Source organism: Primulina huaijiensis, chromosome 5 (genome assembly GCF_012295235.1).
Source record: "Primulina huaijiensis isolate GDHJ02 chromosome 5, ASM1229523v2, whole genome shotgun sequence".
NCBI lineage: Eukaryota > Viridiplantae > Streptophyta > Magnoliopsida > Lamiales > Gesneriaceae > Primulina > Primulina huaijiensis.
The window spans coordinates 547,593-561,414 of NC_133310.1; the positions used below are offsets into that span (position 1 = coordinate 547,593).

The window sequence follows — 13,822 nt, forward strand, 5'->3', positions numbered from 1 at the left end:
TTTTTTTTTTTTTTTTTTTGAATAACGAGGAGTCCCAAGTCAAACCCCTCGTAATGGCGATAATAAAAAGGAGCACTGGCATAATTGAGCGTGTTAAATAGAGAATCCTATGTGGGGTTGTTTGTGACTTCAAGGCCCTGTTTGGTGCAGTCATATTCCATTGGGCCACATCATACTTCCTCATTGAACTACCCCACACACAAAAACTAGAATGAGAATATCCAAATATTTTAACGGTTTCTTAATCAAACACGTCCTAGGATTGATTTCTTGATTAATTAGACTGGCGAGGAACATACACAAGCATTGTTATTTTTACTTTGTTATTTTTTTAAAAAAAACTATAATACAATTAAGAGGTATTTAGACACATGGGTCTATTAATGTTTAAATATATATAGGATACGTATGGGTTTTAGGTCCATGTTAAGTAAGATTTATAAAAATAGAGTTGAGTCAAATTTGTCACATTTAAAGCTCTCAGCGTCAATTTTCATTTTAAAGAGATTCGAATTCACAATCTTATTTAAAATTAATTGTTTTTTTTACGAGTTTCTCTCCAGCATAACAATAATCATACATATACCATTTTCGTATATTACTGAAATCTTTGTCTTAAATTTGAGATATTAGTGTTAAAAGAATGATAAGTAATCGGTTTTATATTATAATTTATGAATTTACTCCTTTTATTCTCATATTAATAACAATAGTTTATTTTTTAAATTTGAAATGTGAGCGTTTGTTACAACTAAATATGGAATCTAAGATATAGCTAGTGTTAAATTTGAGATATCGTATCAGATGAGTAATAAATCATCATTGGTAAATTGTATTATAATTTATGAATGTACTCATTTTGTTTAATATAATATTTTTTTTTTTGTGACGTAAAACCCGCAATCGATATCGTTCAATGCATACTAGGTAGGTAAACTCTTGAACTAATGCATTAACATGCAAATCATGTTAATCAATTAAACCATACTAAACAAGTCCTGTATGATAAGCTCGCCCGTTAAAGTGTTGGTATGATACATCGAACTCTTAATAATTGACCAAGCAAACACTCATTTCATCCGTTCTATCTTAATTTATATCCAAGGGAGGTGCCTTGATAAAGTTATTTTTATTCAATGGCTTGTGGCGAACATAGCATATCCAATTTAATAATGTTAGAGATTGGGTTACCAAGAGTATTTTTATCTACGACCATATCTCGCAGGTCAACACGCTTGAGCATACGGCTTGGAAAATATTAAATTATTGGTGCAACTAACACCACTTCTTAATGTGGTGGAATTAGGAAGGAGATTTGTTAATTTAAAAGAATTTGATCAAATAAAAGTGTATTAAAAGGCTTCTTTAGCATGTAAAAAGATTTCTTGGGATTAGCACTTAATTTCTTACAAAGCCTGATGTTTTTACGTTAACGTGTCAGATTAATGGCCGGCTTTAGATTTTGTCCAAACAATCGTCGTGCTTATGTGATAGTCTATTTAACCAACGAGTAGGTATTTTGTGAGACGATCTCACAAATCTTTATCTGTGAGTCGGGTCAACCTTATCGATATTTACAATAAAAAATAATGTTTTTAGTATAAAAAGTAATACTTTTTCATGGATGACCCAAATAAGATATGCGTATCACAAAATACGATTCGTGAGATCGTCTCACACATGTTTTTGCTTTAATGAACGAGCAATTTGTCTTCAGACCAAGAAATTNGAAATAAGATATGCGTATCACAAAATACGATTTGTGAGATCGTCTCACACAAGTTTTTGCTTTAATGAACGAGCAATTTGTCTTCAGACCAAGAAATTTTAAAGTTTCAATATTTTAAAATATAGAAGGGCAAAAATATATACCATATTTACATTTATATAAAAATATACACTGGATCCTTAATAATATTAAGAGGCGACTTAGCAAAAGCAATTATTTATGCCGGCTTATCCAAACGATCTTAAGAGGTTTGAGTACCTTTGAAAGGGAAAATAGCGAACTAGATACTTTAATTTTCTTTTAATGTGATTTTGATTTTTTTCATGATGTTAAAATTCAATTTTAGTATATCACATTTACTATTTTGTAATTTTAGTCATTTTCATGTGTAGTTGATATGGCGTTGGCGGGACGTTGATATGTCATGTCATGTCAAGTGTCATCTGAGAGGCTGAGCACTCCATCACTGTATTTTTAAAACTGGATAATCAAATCGCCAAAAATGAAAGATAAAGACTAAAATCCAATCTTAACAATACAAATTAACAAAATTGCAAAGAGTACAAGTGGAAGGACATAAAAGAAAATTTTCCATTCTAAAACTCATTAAGGGTGCACTTATGAATATTAATTTGAAATCCAAGAATCTCGATTATAGTTTTATTGTTAACAATAAAATAAAAAATTAAATATTAAATTCACATCTTATTTATTTACACATTAGTTATACAAAATATGATTAATTTCAAATGAAACCGTTATTGATGAATTTGAAATTATCATAATTAACTTAATGTAATCATGAAATAATAAATTTAAAGCTTATGGTCTTACATTTTTAAAATAACAAAAATACATATGAAATCAATAAATTTAAAATCGGTCAATCTAAATACAACATATTAATTTTGGGTAAAATTAAAGTCAAACTTCAAACAAAATAAAAAGGAGACGAGGAAATATTAATCATGTAATCAATTTCAATGGATTTGAAATCAAAACTTACATAATCAATCACGAAGATTTCATTGGATTCCCCGAAAAAAAATGATTGTCTATATTATAGACATGTCATCGATTCGTCTCTTTATTATTTGGTTCTCGGGAGAAACATCTGTTACCAAAAAGTGTCCCTTTTATTGGCTCAATAATGGAATCAGGCTTGGTTTCTTTATCCTTTTCCTCCCATATACAATACAGAAGTCCTTAAATTTATTGTATATATTACTACTACAAGAAGTACATAACATAATGTTGTACAATAATAATATATGTCGGGTTTTTAATACATATAATGGCTGCATAATTACATAGTTTTCAAGACCCTTTAATTTATTTTCATCGGACAGGATTAATTATTTATTATCCTGTTTCTGTTCTTGATATCCCAAAACAAAATTTGACCATGATCTTCCATATTTTGTTTTTTGAAATAACGAAATTTGATTGCCTCACTATTTAAATTCTGATTATATTAATTAAATCCGTTTTATATGAAATTAGAATCCGGGTATATTTATTTTGACGATCCTCGCTTGATTAATTCGATTGACTGTATTTATTATACGATCCTTGCTTGATTCGATCGATTGACTAAGTTAATCCATGTAGTAATCCGATATAAATATAAAGATCACAATTAAGAATCAAAACTAAAACAAAAATGGCTTCGTTTGTACCCCAAAGGCTCTTGATAATTTGCATTGCATGTTTCTTGTTCTTGTTTCCGGTCGTGTTTCCAGGCGAGTTGAAGAACGATCGTTTCGAGACGATAGATCCGGTGGCAAAAATTGAAAAGCGGCAGCTGGTGGGGTCATCCCCGCCGACCTGTTCGGGGAAATGCGAAGGATGCAATCCATGCACAAGGGTTCTGGTGGAGGTGCCTCCGGCGAATCTGGTGGCTCCTCAGTGGTTTTATATGGTTTGGAGGTGCACGTGCGGCGGCAAGCTCTATATGCCCGACATCGCCCCTACTCATGGTTGATTACGTAAAAAGTTTAAGAGAAAATAAATATTTGTCAATTATTGTTATTATTATAATAATAAATAAAAATGATGTGATCGAAAAGACCCTTATCAGAAATTTTATTCCATTTTAAATATGAATTCAAGTTTTTGAGATAATTTGATATATAAATTCGAGATGAATAAAGTCGTGGTAGGAGGATGACGGCCACAAAGGCTTCTTTCGTGTCGGGAGAAGTTCTATCCAATTTAGCATTGAATTTACAATGTTAGAAATCCTCCATGTGCTGCAAAAATTTAAAAGAAAACCAGAAATAAGCAATAATGAGCGAAGCTCCTCCGTTCCAAATTGCAACTACGTCGGTGATTTTGTGTCGTTGAAATTTCTACTCTGGAATCACATTTAATATAGGAATCCAATGCGTGGATTAATTGAGTATATTTATGAAACATGGTAGGAATCCTATGTGTAGAAGATTCTATACCAAATAAAAAGTTTATGGGTACCTTCAAGGCCAGGACCAATGGGCCGAGAACTCCGACCCGAACCCTGTTGTGTTTTCTCCTGCCCGTACTGACCGTGATATTTTTGGCGGGAAAGGAGGATTTGGCGCCAAGGATAGAAAGCTTCGAGTGTAGCCCGTGAAAGGTGGTGATTGGTCACTGTACTCAATGCCCAATAGCGACCGTTGGATTTTTGTAGAAGGGGTACAAATCACCTGTTCCAGTGGGGGAAGCTACACTCCACGTGTCTTGCTTTAACTTTGTGTTGCCAAAATACACCTGGTGACTGAATTGTAGCGCACAACGTGAGTGGTTTTAAAAATTAAAATTGATTCTATTTTGTTAATATTGAATTGCAGTTTTTAAATTTGATATTTCACAATAACGAGAAGCAGAGATAAGATTTAAAAATAGGCAAAAACTTGTGTGAGACGGTCTCACGAGTCGTATTTTGTGAGACGGATATCTTATTCGAGTCATCCATGAAAAAATATTATTTTTTATGATAAGAGTATTAATTTTTATTGTGAATATTGATAGGGTTGACCCGTCTCACAGATAAAAATCCATGAGCCCGTCTTAGAAGATAGTTAAAAGTATTTGGAAGTGGTTAGTATTAGACAATATAAAACTGAATCCAACTTTTTAATATCTAATTAACAGAATTTTTTTCGAACAAAATGAACCGACCTAATTTTACTATTAAAACCGAACAAGCCAAATCGAAAAATTCTTTTATTTTGATCATAACCGAATTAACCAAATTTTATATTTAAAAATCAAGTTTTAATGTAAAAAAATGTAATATAAAAGTTAATTAAATAAAATTTTATTAGAAATTTGTAACAATTGTTTCTCAATAAACTTTATTAGAAAATTTTAATAATATTATTATTTTTATATAAAACCGGTTTGTTCGATTAACTGAATATTTATATTAAAAACCAAAACCAAACTGAATTAATCGATATTTTAAAAAACTAAAGCTGATTTTTCGAATAAACCGAGCTAAATGTTCAAATTAATTTAGTTTGGTCGATAGTTGAATATGTATCAATATAAAAGATCAAAGAATTCCATGAGCTCAGACCCTATTTTTTAATTCCAAAAACCATCGACTAACAGCTGCAATGTAGTAACCATCCTTATTCACAAACCTCACAACCACAACGCCCCAATCAGCACATGTCATAAGACAACAAATGCCAACATCATATAGAAAAGGAAATGCCTAGCATCCTTCATGGGAGTCGTCCATCCATTAGTTATAACACCAATTATCAGTGAAGTTATTAAATCAAATATATTATAACAATTGAAAAACATTCAATAAAAAATATCAAATTGCCTTTGTCATAACCAACGAGTGTTCGACAAATTAATATTATTCTTTTATATTTTAAAATTTACTTTTTCTTAACTAATTACGCAAATATCTTTTCTTTTCTTTTTTTTTTCCATAAAAAGTTTGTAGAGATTTAATAATCTATAATTGATTGGGCTATAATGGGCTTCCGAATTGACCTTTTATTCCAATTACAATTGGGCTGGACGAGCGAGACAGATTACATTATCATCAGTTTAACGAATAGTGTGGATTGACATGAACTTGACCTGAGCTCAAATCGGAGCCTTAGTCGGCGGCGGACTCTAGACCGCTGTTTTCTTGACTATCTATGCGACGTTAGTTACTTCTGCGATGGCCAATTTTTCGTCCACGCTCCATTTTCGAGTCCCGTTCAAATATCACATAAACAAATCGTTTCCAGCTACTGTCCCCACAACCAAATTCCAACCCCCCGGCTCTGTACGTATCCCAGAGCTAAGTCGTACAGTTATCACTCTATTGAATACCGATTCGGTGAAAATTCCTGGGAGATATTCAGTTTCAAATGCGTTTAAGCGAGGTCGGGAGTATTGCCACGGCGATAGAGATGAAATTATTCACGTTTTGAAGAGATGGGTGGAGTTTACTCGGGGAGTTTTTCCCGGTGGAAGTTGGTGGAGATTGCCTGATAACGAGCGCGAAATTGGTAGCTCATCGATTGCGGAGAAGCCGATGACTGTCTTGAGTGCTCTGAATCTAATGTGGGCGTTGGTAAATGATGAGAAAGGGCTTCTGTACACATCATTTGGCGCCCTAACCATTGCAGCGGTTCGTGTGATCGGTTTCATAGAGTTCTTTGCCTCTGTTTTTGTCATTATTTGACGCGAATGTACATATAACATATTTGATCGGGCAAGGATCTTGTGTATTTATCTTCTCGCAACTTATTAGCTCATTCAATACAGTTTTTTAAGTATTTGTTTTGCGAACTCGTCTCCTTATAAACTATTTCACATAGCTAATGCGATCGTTTACATTTGTTTATAGAGTATCTGTCTTGTCTCATTTAGATTTTTATAGGTGTATTATAAATGTCCCTGATGTTATGTGTTAAACTATCATCTTCTGCAGCTTTCAGAGATTACAATTCCCAGGATAATCACCGACACTGTTTTTTCTGCAGTAAATGGTGAAACCTTGATGTTCTACCGGAAGTCTCAGCTTCTGGTTTTGTTATGTCTAACTTCAGGGATATGCAGGTCACTTTAGATGATTTTATTTCAATAATTTTCATTGTATTCTTTTAACGAATATGATCAGTGTTCAGCTGTTTCTGGACTGCAGTGGCTTGCGAAGTGGATGTTTTGCTATTGCTAATATGATTTTGGTGCGTCTAACCTAGCTTTTGTTTTAAGTATTTACCTTTTTAAATTGCAACAATTAACGTTTAGGGTATTGGAGACTTTCAGCTTGAGGACCCTCTAACTCATCTAATTTAAGGACCCTCTAACTCATCTAATTTAAGAGGAGGGTTAGAGTATACCCCTTTCTCATATCGTTTACTAAGGGCAAAGGTAAAATGGTTTAAAAATCTAGTTTATGGGCTGCATGCTTTGTGATCCATCTCTGAACCAGAATACAAACAATGCAATAATATCCGAGTATTTAGTTGCATGTGCTAATAACTTTAAGCAAGTAGAATTGCCATATTATATTACTATTCTCTATTCCGAAAGTCATTTTTACCTGTTCTCATAAACATACTTGATTAAATGCCAGAATTGGGGCTCCGTAACAAACATAGGATCGATGTTATCTGATAATTGTTTTGCTGTTTTGGAGTTTTCATCTCAATGTGTCATATCTTGTTCAAGTAATCATTTAGATGCTCAAAAGGACTACTGTCTTTTATTTTGATAGTAGACTGAAGCATGTATTGTGGCTTGTTCGTTTCATCAGATGTAGAACTGTGGTATTAACTGGTGTTTTCTGAAGTCCTGCAGGTTAAGCGCATGAGGGAAACTTTATTTAGCTCTCTTCTTCTTCAGGTTTGTATTTTATTTAGATTATGTACAATTGAGTTAGAAACTTGATTCGGCATGTGCTCTTTATTACTTTCTACATATTGTGTAATTCATCAGAATGTCTTTACATTTGATGTAGGATATGTCCTTTTTTGACTCGGAAGCAGTTGGAGATCTGACTAGCAGGATTAGTGCAGATTGTCAACGATTATCCCGTACACTTGGATATGATATACATTTGATCCTGAGAAATATTCTTCAGGTCAACATTAATCTAGCTAATTCTAAATTACTGATCACTTCCCTAATTTTGATATTCTCTATTGACTTATATTTTTCAGGGCTCAGGTGCTTTTGTCAACTTAATGATTTTGTCGTGGCCCCTAGCATTGTCATCACTGATCATATGCTTTACTTTATCTGCGATTTTTGTTATTTATGGCCAGTAAGTGTTGATATACTTCTTTGCATTCTTAATTTCATAGCTCATGATTCCCTGCTACTTCATTTGTATGATTTTGTAGTTAACAATATCCAAGAGCATTTCATGTGACCCTTGACTGCCTAGATGATAAAAAGTCTTGGTAAAAACTTCGGTGTATTTCCGTAAAAACTGGATCTTCTTAGTGGCTTTTCACTCAAATTTTCCTCATACAGTGCTTTGCTTTGACAATTTGTCAATAACTGGCCGTATTTGTAGTAGTCTAGGATATTTTGAGGTTAAAGTTTGTTATTTGATTTTGATTATCGACAATGGTCTGTATTATTCTCCTAATTCTAGCACATATCAAGTTGAAATAGCACCTCGTTTGTTTCCCACTTGTAGCTTTTTGGAGAACAGAAAAATTCTCTTTTCTTTTTTGTTGACAGGTACCAGAAAAAAGCAGCAAAGCTTGCTCAAGATTTTACCTCTTCTGCCAATGAAGTACATCAGATAATAACAAATATTTCAATACATCTCTTATCTTCATTGTACTTTTTCAAAAATTTCTTCTCCCATAAAATCAGGTTGCGCAAGAAACACTGTCTTCTATCAGAATAATCCGGGCGTATGGAACAGAAACGGAAGAGTGCCAAAGGTCTTACATTATTATTTAAATCATGTACTTCATTCGTACAGTTTTCCTGAATATTATAATAGCATGTGCATGATGTAAGTTGGGCGTAGACTTATTTGCATAACAAATTTAGCTTTTTAGGTTCGCACAATGGCTTGACCGGCTGGCGTCTGTGGATATGCGAGAAAGTGTTGCTTATGGACTCTGGAACATGAGCTTCATCATCTTGTATAGAATGACCCAGGTTTGACTCTATCTGAGAATGACAACAAAAGTCTGCACATTGGAATAGAAAATCTGGTATATACATAACAATCTGAACCTACAGTTTAGGTTTTTGCAGTCATTTTAGGAGGAATGTCTATTTTCTCCCGTCGTGTCTCTGCTGAGCAACTGACAAAGTATGTCTTATATTGTGAGTGGTTGATTTATGCGGCCTGGAGGATACAAGACAACATGTCATCATTGCTTCAGTCAGTTGGTGCCTGTGAAAAAGTTTTACAGTTGATGCATTGTTCCCCTGGTAGTCAATTCTTATCAAAAGGTCGGTGACTTTTTTTTTTAACCTTTTCTTTTGTCATGTAATGTTCTCATGATCGGTGCTTTTTCATGTCTGTGTATTCCTTAGTTTGGCATGCTTTCATAAACCAGGCTGATTATTAAAAGATTCCTTCGGATTGTTCTATTGACCCTCAACTCTTCAATCAATCCTTCAAATTTTAACTATGCACAATCAGTTTCAGAACGTCAAATCTTCAATTCTTCAAAATTTAAGGTAACACTATTCCAATATAAGGGAGAGCTATCTATGTACGTTTGGGGGGACATGTACACTTTAGGTTCCGTCTTTTCTATTCAATGAACAGGTTCATGGGCCTCTGAGTTGAGACAGCAAGAATGATCATATAGTTATAGCCATTTGGTTGTGTCTACATTGAATTCCATTTAACTGATTATTTGTTGCTGTTTAACTGGTTGTGTCTATATTGCTGTTTATTCTCTGGCAGGAACAAAATTTCAAGAGCTGACAGGATGCATTGAGTTTGCTAATGTGTCTTTTCACTATCCTTCAAGAAACACGGTACCTTCAATATGCAGAGACTTATGTAACTCTCCTGCTTTAATATCCTTTTGCAATGCTAAACATCTTAGAGATTGTATATTTTAGAATGTTTCTGAACTGTTTTCTGGTGTTTGTATCTCACTAGTTTTATGCTACATTTACTTTATACTTCAATCTGATTTGTATGGTTTCAGTGTTCTTGATTGTTATCCATATTTAGCAGAACTAATGCCTTACCGGTCTTTGATATGGACAGGTCCCTATTTTGAAAAGTGTGAATATCACTATACAATCTAATGAAGTAGTTGCAATTGTAAGAAAATGACATCTTGCTTAGTTAGTTTTTCTGAGAATTCAAATCCCAATTCAAGCTTTTTTTTGGGAAAGGTTGGTGCCAGTGGTAGCGGGAAAAGCACATTGATCAAACTTATGCTCCGTCTCTATGAGCCAATCAGTGGTGAGGTACGCGGAACGTGACATTTTACCTCTTAATTACCTCGTTCTTCGTGCATAGCCCATGACTTGGATGGCATGATCCCTTTTATCAGAGCTGAACGTGAGATTTTTACCGCTACCTGTGTTCCCTGATATCCAGATTCATATAAACTGCATTCCTATTAAAGAGATGGACATCAGGTGGCTGAGAGAAAAGATTGGATTTGTTGGGCAGGTTAGACTTGCAAAATATTTGAATCCTTGCTGCACTAAGTTGATCGCTGAAAGTTCTTTACGATCAGGAGCCCCACATTTTCCGTAGTGATGTCAAGTCGAACATAAGCTATGGCTGCTTTAGAAGCATCACAAGAGAAGAGATAGAGTCTGCTGCAAAGAAAGTACATGCACACGATTTCATCTCTGGTCTTCCCAATGGTTATGATACCATAATTGACGATAGTTTACTGAGTGGAGGGCAAAAGCAGCGCATCACAATAGCACGGGCCATCCTCAGAGATCCGGAGATATTGGTACTTGATGAAGCCACCAGTTCTCTCGATGCTGAGAGTGAAAGTTATGTCAAGGTGTAAGATTTTTGCTTCAAATTCTATCTTAAAGGAACCCATCGCCATCAAAGTTATAGTATGTTAACATTCTTGTACATCCATAATGTTATATGTGCACTCTACAGGAAGTTCTTCATACTTTGAAAAATGATTCGAAAAAAAGGACCATCCTTATAATCGCACACAGGTTAGTTTTTGTCACTATGTCCCTTTACGTTTGTAAGCTATTCTGACCCCGCTTCCACAGGTTGTCTACTATCAAAGCAGCTGATAGAATCCTGGTTATGGAAAACGGACAAATTGTCGAGGTAAGACTAAGATGCTTAATCTGTTCAATCATCAATAAATATGAATCCTGAGCCAAACAGAACATCCTTTATCTAGAAATTATATGATTTTGAAAATTTATTTTCTGGGCAGATAAATTTTCATATTCTATTAATTGTCTTGAATATAGAATCGTGCTCCTTGATATACAGAATTCGTAAAATAAAATTGTGATGTACTTATCCTCCAAGGCAGGTTGTCCATAATTGCGGAGACAGCCACCTAGAATTTCAGGATCAAGTGGGATAAAGTTTTAACAATATTTTGATGAACTAAAATACTTTTTTTTTGAAAAAAAACTCTTTCATTACAGAATAAAAGATGTTAAAGGAAATGTTGTATTCATTTTTTTTATTAAGATGCATATCCTCAACTATATGACTCCACAAAACGAATTAAAAAAAAATCTTTGTAGTCCTCTGATTCAAATCTTTATAGCTGATGATTTGAACTATTCATTCACGCAGATTGGCAATCACAGAGAGCTCATGCATAGAAATGGAGAATATGCAAGATTATTTAAATCCCATGCAGATTCCCTATCTTTGCTCCATCATCGAGAAAATGGCCTTGCAGACTGAATACGATCGCTGCTTCAGTGGACTTCTGCAAATTAAGGTAGGTCTACAATTCTCTATACAATCAATCACTCTCAAGTTCATGCACATGTATTGATCCCCAGTAGCTAGGAAATAGAAATCAATTGAAAAGAACTCCATTAATCTATGCATACAACTTTCCCGTCTCACTATGTTACTTACCATCCTTTCATTAATTTCACACGAAATTATATATTCATGCTACTGTTATATAAATGCCGATAAAATATTTCACAACCAATTAAAATATACAGCGTGAGACTGGTACCACTTGCATCATGGAAAAGAAAAGAATTCCCACTTATTTAGTTGTTTTAAATTACTGTAGGCCAAAGGGTGAGAACCTTTTTCTTGTAGTAACTCGAGCTGGGTGGTGTCGAAATCGCCCAGCTGTGGAACTTGTTGATGTGGAAGCCCTTTAACTTTAACATCATCCTTGGTATCATTCTTGCCATCATTACCCTGTCCACCATTCTTGCCGCTGCGCCTGTGCTCTTCAATTTCATCTCTCACTTCTTTGCTGCCACATTTCTTTTCTCTCTCCACCTCTTTCCCATTCTTTTCTCATTTTTCCACATCAATTATTTGTTAAGTTTCGTCAAATTTGCAATTTTTTTACTTAATCTTGTGACTATGTCTTTATTTATAAAATAATCCTAGATTGTTGTCAAAGAACAGTTGCAGCATATTCAGATGTTTTGGTTGATACCACGTGCCTTGTCCCCTAGAAGTTGCTGTAATCTGTTCACACATATTTTCAATCTTCTTCGTACATACACCGTTTGGAAAGAAAAGGGTGTCTTTAGAACTTTGTAACACATGCATATTCTAAAGTATCGACTCAGTATATTCGAATCTAAATGCTAATTTTATGATTAATATCAGACTAGGACGAAGTTTATTTGAAGTTGTATAAAAATAGTTAATTTTGAGCTTCCAAACTGACGGCCAGAACACAGCCCTCGTCTTAAATCTACTCTTCTAAGAAGAACCCATCTCAACCGTACGTTCCGTGAAAGTTTATGTCGAAATCCAATTGATCTACTGGAGATTATTTCTAAAGCCTAGTTTAGTTTTAGGCTTTTAGCCTCACTTCTATCATTCCTTACGTATTTTTATACCATGTAGGTCAGTGCCAGTGGTAATGCTTAGGGTCAAAAATTATCTATAGGGCTACTTCCCCGGTGGTGATGGACATGAACCCAATTCAATGATGGAGGCTGAAGAGAGAATAATTAATCCCACGCAGACTAGGAAAAGTGGAAGTATACGACAAACTTTGTATTTATATCTGTATGAAATTTCTCTCTCCCAGATTCTGGGAATGATGCTACCAACAAATGTATTTTTTTGGATCCTCGCAAATCTTTAGTACCTTACTGGAGTTCTATGGTAAAAGTAGAGTTTTTTTTTATACAATGAGAGAGAGAGAGAGTTTTTTTATACAATGAGAGAGAGCGGAGAGCGGGGTATTTCTTGTTTAAGTATAAACTACTTAAACTATTCATTTGAACCCAAAAATAAATCCTGGTAATTATGATAGATTAGAAAACATACAATCTGTAATTTCAACATTACCAAATATCCCGAAGAAATTAAAGAATTCACTATGGTACGGCTAAAGGCCACTAAACAGCTGATGATATGCAGCTGCAGTCTGTGTATCATCATAATTATTAAGCATGCTTAGTTGATTGATGACAGAATAGGTCCCATTTTTGGAAAAAAAAAATATTACAAGTTTTTTCTCCTCATTATTCCGCATGGAGGATTTCTTTTGTCCATTTATGATAATCATTCGGGAATTGTTAAAAGTTGGAAAAATGGGCAGGGTCAGGGCTAGATTTTTATGTCTGTACATATTATGGAATCTTTTAGAACCGCCATTAATTTTCACATCTAGAATGTGATCGAGTTTTCCCTTATCCTATTTACTCCCTAAATCTCAGCTATTCAACAATGACAATTTAATTTTTTGAAACGATGTTTAGTTACTTGCAAAAACAATCTAAACTAAACAAAATGAAAAACAAGTAAACTTTCTTTTGAAATGTCAAGTCCCTCTGTTGCAAGACATTTCTATTTAATCTCAGTATGCGGTGAACGAAGGTAAGGTTTTGGAAGCAATCTAAGAAGATATTACTATGTTGTATGAGTTCTGACGCCTTCTTTGCTATATATACTTCAATAATCTCTTTGACCTTTTTCATTGCATGGGAATTGAT

The 13,822-nt window shown here is 34.1% G+C and overlaps 2 protein-coding genes across 4 annotated transcripts; both read left to right on the plus strand.

The window, feature by feature from the left end:
• Positions 1 to 3,392: 3,392 nt before the first annotated feature.
• On the plus strand, positions 3,393 to 3,713 carry LOC140977414 (EPIDERMAL PATTERNING FACTOR-like protein 3). The gene has a single exon (XM_073442158.1). The coding sequence runs from the start codon at positions 3,393 to 3,395 to the stop codon at positions 3,711 to 3,713; it is 321 nt and encodes a 106-aa protein (XP_073298259.1).
• Positions 3,714 to 5,716: 2,003 nt separating this feature from the next.
• Positions 5,717 to 13,009, plus strand: LOC140976103 (ABC transporter B family member 26, chloroplastic-like). Of its 3 annotated transcripts, none has more exons than XM_073439997.1 (19): positions 5,719 to 6,353; positions 6,657 to 6,784; positions 6,870 to 6,912; positions 7,529 to 7,573; positions 7,689 to 7,811; positions 7,891 to 7,994; positions 8,420 to 8,474; positions 8,558 to 8,628; positions 8,749 to 8,851; positions 8,941 to 9,151; positions 9,615 to 9,688; positions 9,927 to 9,983; positions 10,058 to 10,132; positions 10,266 to 10,340; positions 10,408 to 10,689; positions 10,797 to 10,858; positions 10,919 to 10,979; positions 11,466 to 11,616; positions 12,726 to 13,009. In XM_073439997.1, the coding sequence occupies exons 1-18, from the start codon at positions 5,898 to 5,900 to the stop codon at positions 11,577 to 11,579; spliced, it is 2,139 nt and encodes a 712-aa protein (XP_073296098.1). In that variant the 5' UTR covers positions 5,719 to 5,897; the 3' UTR covers positions 11,580 to 11,616; positions 12,726 to 13,009. The 3 variants fall into 3 exon arrangements, 2 of the variants coding, with proteins under 2 accessions (XP_073296098.1, XP_073296099.1); XM_073439998.1 differs by having other exon boundaries at positions 6,201 to 6,353; positions 6,709 to 6,784; XR_012175164.1 differs by lacking the exon at positions 12,726 to 13,009 and having other exon boundaries at positions 5,717 to 6,353; positions 10,408 to 10,691; positions 11,466 to 11,773.
• The last annotated feature ends 813 nt before the right edge of the window (positions 13,010 to 13,822 follow it).

What these genes read in the sequence shown, in the direction of transcription:
- LOC140977414 (XM_073442158.1), top strand. Translation starts at nt 3,393, where the DNA reads ATGGCTTCGTTTGTACCCCAAAGGCTCTTGATAATTTGCATTGCATGT.
- LOC140976103 (XM_073439997.1), top strand. Translation starts at nt 5,898, where the DNA reads ATGGCCAATTTTTCGTCCACGCTCCATTTTCGAGTCCCGTTCAAATAT. An exon ending in AGAGTGAAAGTTATGTCAAG is followed by an intron (nt 10,690 to 10,796) that starts GTGTAAGATTTT and finishes TGCACTCTACAG; the next exon opens with GAAGTTCTTCATACTTTGAA. An exon ending in ATCCTTATAATCGCACACAG is followed by an intron (nt 10,859 to 10,918) that starts GTTAGTTTTTGT and finishes CCGCTTCCACAG; the next exon opens with GTTGTCTACTATCAAAGCAG.